The sequence below is a fragment of the Prosopis cineraria genome, unplaced genomic scaffold (genome assembly GCF_029017545.1).
Source record: "Prosopis cineraria cultivar Desert tree isolate PC_DT_omini unplaced genomic scaffold, ASM2901754v1 PC7, whole genome shotgun sequence".
NCBI lineage: Eukaryota > Viridiplantae > Streptophyta > Magnoliopsida > Fabales > Fabaceae > Prosopis > Prosopis cineraria.
In genome coordinates this window covers 9,866,727-9,881,473 of record NW_026555338.1, presented here as the reverse complement: position 1 = coordinate 9,881,473, position 14,747 = coordinate 9,866,727, and the positions used below count along the sequence as shown (strand labels likewise).

General features: G+C 36.9%; 2 protein-coding genes across 2 annotated transcripts; one reads left to right on the top strand and one right to left on the bottom strand.

The window, feature by feature from the left end:
* The first annotated feature begins 3,343 nt into the window (after positions 1 to 3,343).
* Positions 3,344 to 3,682, top strand: LOC129316458 (uncharacterized). Its single transcript, XM_054960884.1, has one exon. The coding sequence runs from the start codon at positions 3,344 to 3,346 to the stop codon at positions 3,680 to 3,682; it is 339 nt and encodes a 112-aa protein (XP_054816859.1).
* Positions 3,683 to 8,738: 5,056 nt separating this feature from the next.
* On the bottom strand, positions 8,739 to 9,320 carry LOC129316456 (uncharacterized). Its single transcript, XM_054960883.1, has one exon. It carries the CDS (start codon positions 9,318 to 9,320, stop codon positions 8,739 to 8,741), a length of 582 nt encoding a protein of 193 aa, XP_054816858.1.
* Between the last annotated feature and the right edge of the window lie 5,427 nt (positions 9,321 to 14,747).

Here is a 14,747-nt window from a genome sequence, read left to right as displayed (position 1 = left end):
GCAGCAGTGGTAGTAAGAAGATAAACTTATAGAGGGGTTCCTATTCTAGAGGTTCCTAAATAACGAGTAATGCCCCCAAGAGTATAGGTGGCAAAGTCAAGCTTCAAGACAAGATTCTGCTTCTATGGTAGCTGGACTGATTAAAGCCCCACAGTGCAGCAAGTATGGGAGACATCATATTAGGGAGTGTTGGACATGTTTCAAGTGCCACAAGGTTAGGCACATTGCTCGGTATTGCCCTAAGAATGCTCCTCACACCGATCAAAGGTCTGCTATTCCTAGTCGTGTGTTTGCTATGACGAGGGAAGAGGCTAAAGCTTCCCCAAAGCTTATCCGAGGTATGATTTCTTTAAGCAATCAACAAATTTTTACTTTGTTTGACTCTGGTGCCACTCACTCATTTGTTTTCGATGAGTATGTAAAAAGATTGAGTTTGTATGTTATTGAAATGCCTTTCATGATGAATGTGTCTACACCGGCTGGTGCTTTAGTGAGAACCAGTTGGGCTTGCTTGAAAGTAAAGTTGAAATTTTTAGTGAAATAGTCACAAGTATTAATTTGATTTGTTTGCCCATGTCGAAAATTGACGTGATAATTGGCATGGATTGGTTGTATACTAATAAAGCAACGTTAGACTATAATAGAAAGATAGTTTCATTACCAGTGTACACAACAACTACAACGAATGATAGGACTACACCGCCTATACCTATTACTACTTCAAAGGTTCCTTAGTTCCTATCAGCAGTACAAATGGAGAATTTAGTGAAAGAGGGATGTCAAGATTTTATGGTGTTTTGATCAAAACATGGAGTGTATGATACAGCAATAGATAATATTGGAGTTGTCAATGAATTTCTCAAGGTATTTGCAGATGAAGTATCAGGATTGCCACCAGAGAGAGATATTGAGTTCTCCATCGACTTGGTACCCGGTACCGAGCCAATCTCTAAGGCTCCGTATCGGATGGCTTCAATAGAATTGAATGAGCTTAAGAAGCAGCTAAAGGAGTTATTGGAGAAGGGGTTGATTAGACCTAGTGTTTCACCTTGGAGTTCACCTGTTCTATTTGTCAGGAAGAAAGATGGTAGCTTGAGATTGTGTATAGACTACCGATAGCTAAATAAGGTGACAATTAAGAATAAGTACTCGTTACCCTGAATTGATGACTTGTTGGATCAGTTGGCTGGAGCAACAGTATTCTCTAAGATTGACTTGAGATTCAACTATCACTAGTTGAGAGTGAAAATGGATGATATACTAGAGACTTTCTTTCAAAATAAGATACGGGCATTATGAGTTTCTTGTTATGCCCTTCAGACTGACGAATGTACCCATAATCTTTATAGATTATATGAATTGAATCTTTAGGCCCTACTTGGACAAGTTTGAAGTGGTCTTCATTAATGATATCTTAATATATTCGGTTGATGAGGAAGAAAATGCTAAGCACTTGTGGATAATGTTGCAAATTTTGAAAGAGAAGAAGCTTTATGCAAAGCTAAGTAAATGTGAGTTCTGGTTGCGTGAGGTGAAGTTTTTAGGCCATGTAGTGTGTGTCGGCCAGTGGTATTGCAGTTGATCCTTATAAGGTGAATGTGGTTTTACAATGGGAAAGACTGACTTCTATGATAGATATCTAAAGTTTCTTAGGTCTAGTAGGATATTATTAAAGGTTTATTTAGGGATTTTCTTATATTGCATTTGCTTTGACCAAATTGACTAAGAAAGATTATCCTTCATGTGGATTGACAAGTGTGAAGAGGCTTTCTAAGAGCTAAAGCAGAGATTGACGACTGCACTTGTCTTGACTATTCCAGATTTGAAATTGCCATTTGTGGTTTATGCGGATGCTTCACTTATGGGTCTTAGATGTGTGTTAATGTAAGATGACAGAGTTATGGCATTTGCTTCGAGATAGTTAAGAGCACATAAGGAGAAGTATCCTACCCATGATCTTGAGCTTGCAACAGTAGTGTTTATGCTTAAAATATGGAGACATTACCTTTATAGTGCATAGTTTGAAGTATATAGTGACCACAAAAGCCTCAAACATCTAGTTGATTAGAAAGAGTTAAATATGAGGTAGTGAAGATGGATAGAGTTCTTGAAGGGCTATAGTTTTAAGTTAAAGTACTATCCTAGCAAGGCTAATGTAGTAGTTGATGCGTTGAGCCGGAAGATGCTACATGTAGCATTCTTGATGATGCGGGAGCACAAGATGCTAGAGGATTTCTTTAATGAGTACAAGAATGTTCCTGATTTCGTGTTATACAACTTAAATGTCACGGTGATTACAAGTGAGTTTTGGAAAGAATTGAGAAAAGCACAATTAGAAGACGAGTATTTATTAGAGATCTGGGAGGACATTAAGGAGAACTGAACGATGACTTTTGGTTTCAGTGATGATGGTTTTGTGTTGTATCATGACCATGTGTGTTCCTGATGATAAGGAGATTAGAGAGACTATACTATCAAAAGCTCACAAGAGTAAGCTAACAATCCACCCTGGTGCCACTAAGATGTACTAAGATATAAAGAAGTGGTGGTGGTGGCACAGAATGAAACGAGATGTGACTAAGTTTGTTTTTAGGTGTTTGACATGTTAGAAAGTCAAGATAGAACACTAGAAGCCACTTGGGCTGTTACAACCCTTGGAAATCCCAATATAGAAATAGGATAGTGTGTCTATAGATTTCATAATAGGATTGCCTCGTACTCAAGCTAGTCATGATGCTATATAGGTGATTGTGGATAGACTGACTAAGTCAACTCACTTCCTAGCCATTAGAGTAGACTATATCTTAGAGATATTTGTGGAGGTTTATGTTCAAGAGATAGTACAGTTGCATGGGTGCCAAAAGAGATTGTGTTAGATCGCGATCCGAGGTTCATATTGAACTTATACAGAGCTTTACACCAAGCTATGGGTACTAAATTGAAGTTTAGTACAACCTATCACCCACAGATTGATGGTTAGATTAAGAGAATGATTCAAACTCTTGAGGATATGTTGCGAGCGTGTGCTATTGAGTTTAGTGAAAGTTGGGATAAACACTTACCACTTGCAGAGTTTTCTTATAACAATAGCTTTCATGCAAGTATTCAGATGGCTCTATATGAAACTTTGTATAGTTGAAAGTGTCGATCGCCTCTCTACTGGATTAAGTTAAGTAAGAGAAGTGTTTTGGGTCCAAATTTAGTAGATCAAACCATAGAGAAGATAGAGGTAGTTTGACAGAAATTATTGATTACCTAAAGTTGGCAGAAGAGTTATGTGGATAAGAGAAGGAGACCACTAGAATTTATGGTCAGAGATTATGTATTTTTGAAGGTATCGCCTATGACTGGTATTGGGAGGTCTATTCGAGCCAAGAAGTTGACTCCTATATACATTAGTCCATTTGAAATTCTAGAGAGAATTGGGCTTATGGCGTATTGTATTACATTACCCCCATATTTATCGGGTGTACATGACGTGTTTTATGTCTCACAACTCAAGAAGTACCAACCTAATCCATCTCACATTATTGAACCAGAAGAAGTGGAGCTATGGGAGAATTTGACTTATCGGACTGAGCCGGAAAGAATAGCTGATGTGAAAGATAAACAGTTTAGAAATAAAACTATCTGCTTAGTAAAAGTAATATGGAAGGGAATGACTCCCGGTGATGCCACTTAGAAAACGGAGGAGAAAATGAGGCAACAATATCCCTATCTTTTTCAATGACGTAAGATTTACTTGATTTACTGAATTTTGAGGACAACATTCTTAAAAGGAAGGGAGAGTTGTAACATCCAAAAATTTTTAACCTGATTTATTAACCTAGTAAGGATAATTAGTGAATTAATGAGGTGTGTGGTTAGAGGGGCTTAACTTGGCCTAATTGATGTGATTTTAGCCCTAAAAGTAGGTCTGGATCAATGGTGGGCTACCCGGGTAAGGAAAGAGGATAAAAAAGTGAAGAATTATTTTATGTGCCACACACCGCAGTGTGTGGTTGGTCTGCCATGGTGCATAAAGACAATTTAAACATAATGGGCTCCTCCGTACCATATGTTGTGATGAAAGGCATCATGCGCCGTGACACACGGCCAAAAATCAGATAAATCAGTTCATGAACTATGTGAAAACGAAAGAGAAAAAGAGGAAGAAAATGAAGAGTTCAGTTTTAGCTTTGCTAGGGACGACATTTAGATCTATTGTTGCTAGATTGAAGCTCTTAAAGACCCAAGGTAAGATTATGATGCCTTCTTCTTCCTTTCTCTCCCTCATTTGCAATGATTTATGGTAGGGTTTGTGTTAGGAGATGGGTTTTATGTCCATAAGTGTATGGGTCTAATTCCATTAGTTAAAATGAGATTAATGGGAGTTGTTTAATGTATTGGAACACTGCATTGATGGAAGCAGATGACTTATGGGAGCATTTACTATCCAAAATTGTTATAAATATAGTAGTTGGGAGAGGTTAATATGCATTAATGATGGTTTGAGGTGTTATTAATGATAAGGAGCATTAATGAAATTTAAAAAGCCCATTGGCTATGAGTGAGTAGTGATTATGAAATGGTAAAGTAGTGTATGTGGAGTTTTATGTTGATAAAGTTTCAAGTGTTAGACCATGATGATGTTCTTGTGGTTTGAATGTATAGAGGTTTGTTTTGGCACCACTCAAGCTTGTTGAAGCTTTGAGAAGTTGATATTGTGAGGGGTACACCTTTGACCTCTCAAAGGTTTGAGGTAACCGAGAGAAACTTAATTTTTATAGTTAAATGTTAATTATGTTTGTGAAATGTGATTTATGGGTTAAAATAATGATGCATGTTGGCAATTACTTGATTAGTAAAATGGTTTTTAGGAAAGAAAACCTTGATTCTACTACCCTTTATGTTTTGCAAGATTGATTGTGATTTATTACTATGGGTGGAGAATTGTGTTATATTATGTGTTAAATTATGGAGTAATGAGTTATGCGAGTTCATGTGTTATTAATCAATTGTGAAAATGCATATTATGTGAAACATGTGCATAGCATGATCATTGGTGGGAGTTCACCTAGGAAGAGGAGTAAATTGGTTGAAATCCATGTGGTATTGGCAGTGACTGTTGGAATTGGGAACTAGCCATGGCACCAACCGCTGGAATCGGGGGGTAGCCCTTGTCTCATAGTTAATTTGGGACTGTCCCACTTATTCCATAAGAGACTTGAACCTAACTAGTCTCCATCAATTCGTGAGGAGGCTAAATTAGGGGTACGACACCCCATGGTTGTTAATATTAGGGGAAACCAGATTACACAAGTGAGTGAGTTCACCCTAGCCTGGTAACTCATCACAAGTGAAAGGCTGGGCTAGTCCATGAAGGACATAGCCACGTGATAGCCATCGATTTTGTGTCAGAGGTATGATAGAACACATTTGTTACCCACTTTTATTTGTCAATTAGGACCATTTTATTAATGATTTATCACCTTCAAGTGCACACATTGCATTAGATTTGGAACTTTGCCTAAGTTTCTAATATCAATGCACTAGGGGCATTTTGGTCCAAAAAATGAACTTTTGAGAAAATGTACAAGAAAAATTGACAAAGTGCATTTTATGTCCAGTTGATGAATGGTGAAATTATATTTTTAAAATTCATTTTAGTTTGGGAGTAATTAAATAAAAAAGTCAACACTTTCTTGAGTGTCTTAGTTTGTCCTAGTTTTTGGTTTGCATTTGTGTAAAAAATTTTATATAATTTTGTGCAGCCTAAAACTTGGTTAATTTAATAAATTCTCCCTTCTAATTATGAATTTAATTCTGGACATGAATTAGATTTTATTATATCATATGCTATTTAATTGAATTATGTGATTTATGTGACATAGGTGGCATGTGACTTGTGCATCAATTGGGCAATTGAGGTCAACACTCCTTGAGGACAATGGTTGATGGTTTGCACGTGAATTATGATTATTTTGAGGGATTAGATCAGCTAAAATGATGTGGATGACACATGGAAAATTAGGCACACATTGGAATCATCTACAAACCAATAGGAAGTTGCCACCTTGCAAGTGTGACAAGGCTCCCATTTACATTTTAATTTCTTTTTCCTTATTTTAATTAAGCTTCAGCTGATGGGAGACACCAAGGAGTACGCCATTTTAAGTCTCAAATGGGATCCAACACATATCTCATTCATCTTCCACATTCTCTCTCTCTTGTTCATAGTGTTCTTCATTTTCTCTCTTTTGTTCTTCATTTTCCAGCACCCTAACCTCCATTTTCAGCCACCAAACCTCTACAAAACTCATACCATTCTTCTCCTCTCTTCATTTTCGTTCCATCCCTTCCATTTTCACAAGGATTGAAGCTCATTTCCATCATTCAAGAGCTATGGAGTTTGGCCTTCACAAGCAATCACTAGGGTTCTTGAAAATGAAGATTGGCTAAGTTTCTTTGTGGAATCCTAGAGAGATGAAGATGGAGGATGAGTCTTGAGCTTCAAATTGGCTAAGTTCTTTTGTTTCCTATCCTCTTCTCTTTTTACTAGATGGTTAGATTCCTTAATCTAGGGTCTAATCATCTTAGCTTATAAATTCTAATTTGAATTTGATGTTGATGTAAAGAGAGAGGATTGTTTCATTTAATTTCTTCCTTGGACAGCCATGACTGAATTTTGCCACTCTTTGTTTGGCACATAATCTTGTGTTTTTAAATTAGTGAATGTCTTGTGTTAATATTGCATAATCTTGTGGTGTTAATGCTTGTGTTATTGAGTAGCTTGACATAATCTTGTGGTTGCTCAATTTATGTGTTTGACCATGGCTGTTGAGAGAGGATTTTGAATGAATCACTTGGCTAATGTCTTCACCAATTGGTTAATTGAACTAGGGACTTTAATCTAAGACCTAGGGAGGTTAGCTAATTAGGTTAATTGGCTTAGGATAATTTTCTTAAGTCATGACAGCTTTAGTCAAGAGGAAAGGGAAGCTAAACTTAGCCTAATCATGAGAAGATAATGAGTCCAAAATCAACTAATCTCTAGGGTTCCATTATTGTAAAAAGGGAAGTTCATTTCACTCACTTTCACTAGCATTTTAATTACTTGCATATTAGGTAATTAGTTTAGATAATTAGATAGATAACTAAATTCCTACAAACTTTGGTTGATTTATTTCACTAGATAACTTTCAATTAGACTTAAAACCATTCCTTGGGAGATGACCTAGGGTTGGCCCTATATTGCATTAGGGTTAGCTTTAGTGTAATTTTGAGGATAAGCGACTAATTTCCTATCAAGGTAACAGGAGGATATAAGGTCGGCATATGATCACGCATATAAGTCCAGCTACATAGTTGTTAGTTTTGTGGTTCGGCATGTGTTGAAGGCGTATGGTTATTATTTTTGTGACCTAATGTCATGTTTTTGTGAAATAATATGATATGGTGGTTTGTGACAAGCTCGGTCAATGGTTGTTAGTTTTTATGAACCATGGCCTAGTATTATGTGAAATATGTGCTTGTGTGCCAAAATTGCATCTATTTACAATTAATATGTAACTATATGGGTTAAGTGAAACTTAGTTACTAAGTGATTGTACTCATCCCTTAATTCTCAATATTTTTAGGAATTAGCTCATTAGATCTGAGTTGAGAAAAACATACAGAGACTTGGGATTTGTGGAGTAATCCTCTATATGCCTCTCTTTCATAACTTTCATGTGTATTTGTTAATGTAATTGCCAACTAGGAGTAATTGATATAATTTATGCACTACTTGCATGATTTTATGTACAACTAGTGTATCTTGTGCCCTGGACTAGTGAGTTTTAGTTGTGAACCCCTGGTTAGAGCCAAAATACTTATGCAAGTAGAAACATATGTATTCTGAGTAATTTGAAATGAAATGGTTAACTTTGTGCAATATTTCCTCCCTTTTTTATGTTTTGTAAAAATTGAGGTTGAGTGGTGATTTCATGAAATAAGCATTTTTGGTTGTGTGTGGTGTGTTACATAAGTCTGCAAGAGTCCATTGAGTGTGGTTGGAGGGTTGGTACAAGCTATTGGCACGTGTGGTTGAGTTGGGACACTTCAATTAGGAGATTTTGTGAAAATGTGGTTAATATAGGTTTTGATATCCAACTTTTTATAAAAAATAAATTTAAGTGTGAAACCGGTTAGCTAGAGCTAGGAGAAAGCTTTGTGTAGACACCAAAACCACCTCAATCGAACGTCGAATGGAGATTTGGGATGCGTTGGAATTTTGCTCTTTATGCTGTCATATGACAACACTAATCTATCAAATTTCGTGCAATGTACCATGGCATATGGCACCTCACGCCATGGCCATGGCACAGAGAAGACACGCCGGCGCATACGAGCTGTAAGCTGCAACACACGTGTCAATTTCTACATTAAAATCTGATTTAAGTCTGAAAACTCATTATTATGGGTCCCAATTGACTTTCAAGCTTCCGCTTTATTTTCAAAACTTTGATTTGGAGTCATTAAATCTTGTTTGAGATTTGAACTGTCGAGATAAGGATTCCCATGAAAGATTTTTGAGAAATTCTCTTTTAAAAACCTCGGTTTGGTAATCCTTGAGGGTAGAACCTTGGATTACCATGATTTAGAGTTAATTGTGGTTTAACCTCAAGGAGCTTACACGGAGCCTTAGAGATTGGCTCGATACCGAGTACTAAATCAATCAAGAATTCAATCTCTCTTTCTGGTGGCAATCCTGACATTCAGTCATCAAATACCTCTAGGAACTCATTCACTACACGAATTCTATCAATTCCTCCGTCATACACTTCATGTGTAGAATAGCAGATCATAAAAGCTTGACAACCCTCTTTCATTGACTTCTCTACTTGTAGGGCTAACAAGAACTTTGGAGTCTTATTGTCCACTACTGATAATGACTTGATAGGTTCAGGGTTAATAGCTGTTGATATGTAAATTGATAAGGAGACTATCTTTCTATTATAGTCAAGTGTTGCACCATTGGCAGACAACCAATCCATCCATATTATCACATTAATGCCACTCAAAGGTAAGCAAATTAAGTCAATAACGATGACTCTATCACTAAACTTCAACTCTAGTTTCAAACAAGCCCGACTGGTCTTCACAGATGCACCAACCGGCGTAGACACATTTATGGAAAATGACATTTCAAGCACATGCAACTTTAGCCTCTTAGCACACTTATTAGATATAAAAGAGTGCATAACACCAAAATCAAACAAAGCATCTATCTGGTGACCACAAAGTAAGATTTTATCTTTAATCAGCTTTGGTGAAGCCTCAGCCTCTTCTCTGGTCATGGCGAAGACTCGTCCTGGGATAGTGGATCTCTAAACAGAAGAAGGTATGTTTTCCACGAAAAACTTAGCTATGTGTCCTACCTTGTTGCATTTGAAGCAAATCTAACATTGCCCTTTAGTGATGTTTCTTACATCTATTGCACTACGGAGCTCTAGTTGGCATTATAGCAGATGGAGTTGTAGATCCCTGCTGGGAAGTTTGATTTCTGACCCTACCCATACTCCTTAGGACATTGCTCCTCTAGTTGGATCCCCTAGTTTGGGACCCCTTCTAGAAGCTCTCTTCTTGCTTCCTCTAACATTGTACCTCTCAAACATACTCGGGTTAAAACCCACTTCTTACTTACTTTGCCCATAGGGCCTGTATAGGAAGAGATTCTCCCTTGACCATCTCTCTTCTTCTCTTCTACTACTCTACTCCTTTTGGCTATAACTCAAAGGAAGTAATGTCAAAGTTAGCTAACTGCTGGTTGAATTTAGGCCTCATCTTATCAAGAAATTGCTCGGCCTTCCAATGCTTGTCATCATGATGACTAAGATGGGTGGAGTACTTAGATAGCTCATTAAACTTTGCTATAAACTCCTCCTAATTCATATTTCCCTACTGAATTCTGTGAAATTTTGCCTCTTTCTCTGCTTGAAATGAGGCTAGTAAGTAGTAGGTGAAGAACTGCCCCTTGAACTCTATCCATGTCAACTGCGAGCCATTTACCGGCCTCACACTTTGCCACCATTGCTTTGCTGCATCCTTAAGTATGAAAGTAGCTAAGAGAACTGTCTACTTAGTCATACATGTCATGACTGAGAAGATTGTTTCAAGCCTGTCGATCTACTTCTCAGCTGGTTGATCCTTCATAGAATCTTCAAAGGAAGGAAGATTCAACCTCGTGAATTGCTTCAAAGCCATATCAATGAAGCCTTAAAATTCACTCATCCTAGGCCATACTAGTTGCACTGGCCTCTCAGGAATGCTTTCCTCATAGTACTCTTCATCTTTATGTCCATGCACCTTAGCGTGCACATCATTCTGGGTTTCCCCTTGGTAAACCTATGGATCTGTTTGGTTCAAGGGGAGGGGAGGGGAGGGGAGGGGAAGGGAAGGAAGGGAAGGGGAGGGGAGCTCCCCCTAATTTGGAGGGGAGGGTAGGGGAAATTTTTAACCAATTTCCCCTCCCTTCCCCCCATCCAAACACCCCCTAACTCTCTCAACTGTCCTGCTACTCTCCCCAGGTCTTCTTCTAAGGATCTCGTCATAACCATCCATTCTTCTCTAGATGTCCATCATCATACGCCTTAGTTCATCTAGGGCATTGTCTTTATTACCCTATTAAGGTCTTGGTTATTGCTCTTGATTCACCGGTTCTTGTTCTGGTCTTTGCACATTCTCTAATGCATTTCCTTCATTTGTGGCTCTTGTTTACACCATGTTCTCCCCTCCTAAGGATGGAAGCAATCCTAAAAAGGAAAAAGGGAGTTAGCACTAGCTTAGTGGGGGAAATAACAAGTGTAATAAGATATTGCCAATTCTCTATATGAAATGCACAACAAATCTTAACCATAATTTTACATATACCATAGACTAGTTCTCAGAACTACAGAAATTGATACTAAGTTGAAGCATTCACACTCCACTAATCATAATTAACCAATATAAAACCTGGAAATTCGAGACTTAACTTGAAACGATGATTACCAATGTTTAATTTAAAAATAAGGGATCCCACATTATCTAAATAAAATGAGTTGAAATCAATCAAAATCTTTCATATCAGAGTAAAAATAAGTTACGGAAGCATGGGATACCTTAGAGAAGTGAAAGAAGTCGAAAATGGTTAAAAACAAAACATTGTGCTATGATACAAGGCAATGTACTGTGGCTCATCCATGCTGCGCCGCGGCATGTTGCACGAAATTTTTGTTGATTCTGCTGTCATTTAATAGTAGAATTGAGGAACTTCTGACTTGCCCTGATTCTCCGTCCGATATTCGAATGACATGATCTAGGTGTCTACAGAAAGCTCTTTATAAGAACTAGCTAATTACACAAGTTTCACTTCCAAAACATGTCATACTAGGAAGTTGAATATCTAAACACATTTAAACCACATTTCAATACTTTTACGCAAAATGGGTGTTTAAAACCTTCAACAATTGCCAAAAGCTTTTCCTTATCACCTGGACCATGTCTAGTAGACCTAATACTACCAGTATAACACGTCACAGTACTAAAACATTAGTATAATAAAAATTCACTTATTAACCCCATTTTACCAAAAACAGAAGGGGAGATAATTTGTTATTGCATCTTGCCCAAATCATTCACAACAAGTTCAAATCATTATTTCTACACTTACACTAGTATTTTGGCCTTATAAACATATATAAATCAATATACATAAAGACTAAGGGCTCAAAATACAAATTTCACATTTCTAACAACCAAAATAGTGCAAGTGTAATGGCATGCATCCTAGAATTGGCAAGTCATATGCTATTACACAATTAAATCTAAACTAGAGGCATACAAAAAGGAATGTGCTAATTCCCTAACTCTTTAGTATTCTCCCTCTTAATACTAGAGCTAGAGCTTGAAAAATGTTAAATGAAAAGGGTGTGTCTAGCCACTCAGTAAAAATGGTTAAACTTACCCTATACAGTTATATATCAATTATAAATCAAATACATACGTAAGGAAATTAAGTATGTAAAATAAGCTTGCATATAACATAACTTGTCAATTATCATTAAATGACTTCTTTAATTCTCATAACTAGGTGCATTGTCACCATATTCTCAGATATGTGACATGACCCATACTCATGCAACTTGCACTACTTAACACATGTGACACGTCATAAATTTACTTAGGCAATGATCAACTAACCTTATATCCTCAAACTGAAACCACGGGCTATAACACTGATTAGGGTTCCGTCCATGTGTAACATCCTAAAACTTTAAATCTAGAAAAGTTGATTAATTAAGGGATAAATTAGTTAAAAATATAATTAATTTATTTAATTATGTTTTTGGGTGGCTAATTAGATTTTTGGGTCATATTTGGCTCTAAATTGAGATAAGATAAAAGTTGGATCAAGTCGGGAGGTATTGGGGGGAGCAAAATCAACTTATTGCTCATTGCGTCATAAGCCGCAGCTTGCCTAGCGTGCGCTGCGGTGCATGGCCTAGCAGGCAACTTAAAATTTTGAAAATCATCAGAAATTGAAAGATTTTGGGGTGGAACACCTAAACACAAAGGGGGCAACTTTGGGCACTGCTAGGGTATCAATTTGGGAGGATTTTGAAGATGATTTAAGCCTTCAAACTCTTGAGTAAGTTTTCTACCCTTTTCCTCTACTTTTTCATCTCATTTTCCATGGGATTTGGAAGAGTGAGAATTTGGTCTGATTGGATTAAGCCATAAGTCAATGTTTTGAAGGTTTCTATTAATTTTAAAGGTTTTATTTTGGCTTTTTGATCTTGGATATGTGGTAATGGGAAGCTACTTTCTTGTTTGGTGAATTTTAGATCAAGTATTAACTTGATTATAGGGTGTTGAAGAGTGATAAGTTAATATATTAAGTTTTATATTGTGATAGATTAGAAGGAGGCTTAAAGGGATTGTGTGAACAAATTGTAATCTTGACAAGCCTATTTGTTGAGATTTTGAGTGAGAAGTGGGAGCATTGGGAGGCTATTGGTAGTTAATAGTGTTTGTGTTAATTGAAAATTAACATATAGTACTTGTTGATATAGATTGTGGTGTGGGAAGACTTACCTTGATACAAGAAGAGAATTAGTACCACGGGTAAGCCTTTTAGTAATAAGAGGGTTGAGGTAACTAGATAATTTGTATTGTTTATTACTTAGTATAAGTTATTCTCAAGTGCTTTTCAATGATTTGTTGAGTATATATGTATAAATTCTTTAAAGGTTAACTATTTTAGAAAATGAGTGGAGTATTGGTTTGTGAAATTTTATATTTTTAAAGTAAATGGTAAGATTTGTTATATTAGTTTGGAAAGTTGTTTATGCATGGTCAAGTGGAGATATGTAATGAAATGTGGCATACTAGAGGGTGGGAGGTCACCTTAGTGGAGATAGTAAAGATTAAGTCCATATGGCATTGCTAGCACCTCAGAACGCCAGGTGCAATACTTACTCTCCTTAGTGCTCGAAAATGGGTGTGGTGTTGGAGACTTACTCTCCTTACTACCCAAAAGGGTGTGGAGTTGGAGATTATACTCCTTAGCATCCGTAGGATGCACTGTTGGAGTAATGACACCCCAATTACTTGTAATAGGGAAAACAGTAGTCCAAAAGTAGTTTAGGACACCTTGGTCGGGTAGTCCTACCATAGATGGTGAGCTTGGGACATACATGTGATTTGGTTCTGTAAAATAGCCTATTGGTTTGGTCAGGAGTATTGGAGGACTGGATGGTTAGGGATCATGCATGTAATTTATGGTGATCTTACATGATGTGATTATGTTACTTATTTTAATACTTGTTTATAACTTGTCTTGTTAATCAATAATATAGATTATCTTAGTTACTGAAATTTTTATCTCACCCCGTTGTTATCATTTTATAGGTGCTACCAATGAGACTAAGCCAGGAAGGGAATTGAGCAAGGGCTAGCATATTTGCTACATCAAATGGTAATGCCCGATTTTGATTTGAGTGGTGTACAAAAACTTATTATATGATATTATATGTTGCCAACTAGGAATGCATATCATTTTGATTGGTTGCACTTGTTTCATACTATATTTTAGCCCAATATTGTATATGAGGTGAATATGTGATAATTTTTATAGTGATGGGCTAAAATACTAATACAAGTGTAAGAAATATTTTATCTATGTGGTAACAATGTATTTGTAGGGTATTATGTGGCAATAGAGGCTAAATAGTGCTTGTAGTGTTAATTGTGTATTTTGGCCATATTAGGCAAAATGGCCATTGAGTGGCCAAATTTTGTGTTTGGTATGTTTTTGTATATTTGATTGGTCACTCAAGTGTATTTTGGTCCATTGGACTTGGTTCAAGCCTCTCAATGGGTTAATGGTATAAGTTATGAGTTTTGGGTACTTGGATGGTTGAAAATTTCTTTGAAAAACTGACTTTTACATCCGAGTGTCTAAAATTCTCATATGGTGTCATATTGTAACGAAACTTATACCATTTTAGCTTATTGAATAAGCTTCGTGTGGGCACTTGAATCCCTCCAATCGAACATCGGATGTGAAAATGGCGTGTGTTCGAAGTTTGTCCAGAAAAGCTGTCATGGACACGTGCGCCGCAGCACACGGTACAGCGAGAAAATTTGGCATTCTGTGCCACAAACTACAATGCACGGACCATGAGCCGTGGCGCATGGACCAAAACACTCAACAATGACATTTTTGGCCCTGTTTTGAAGTG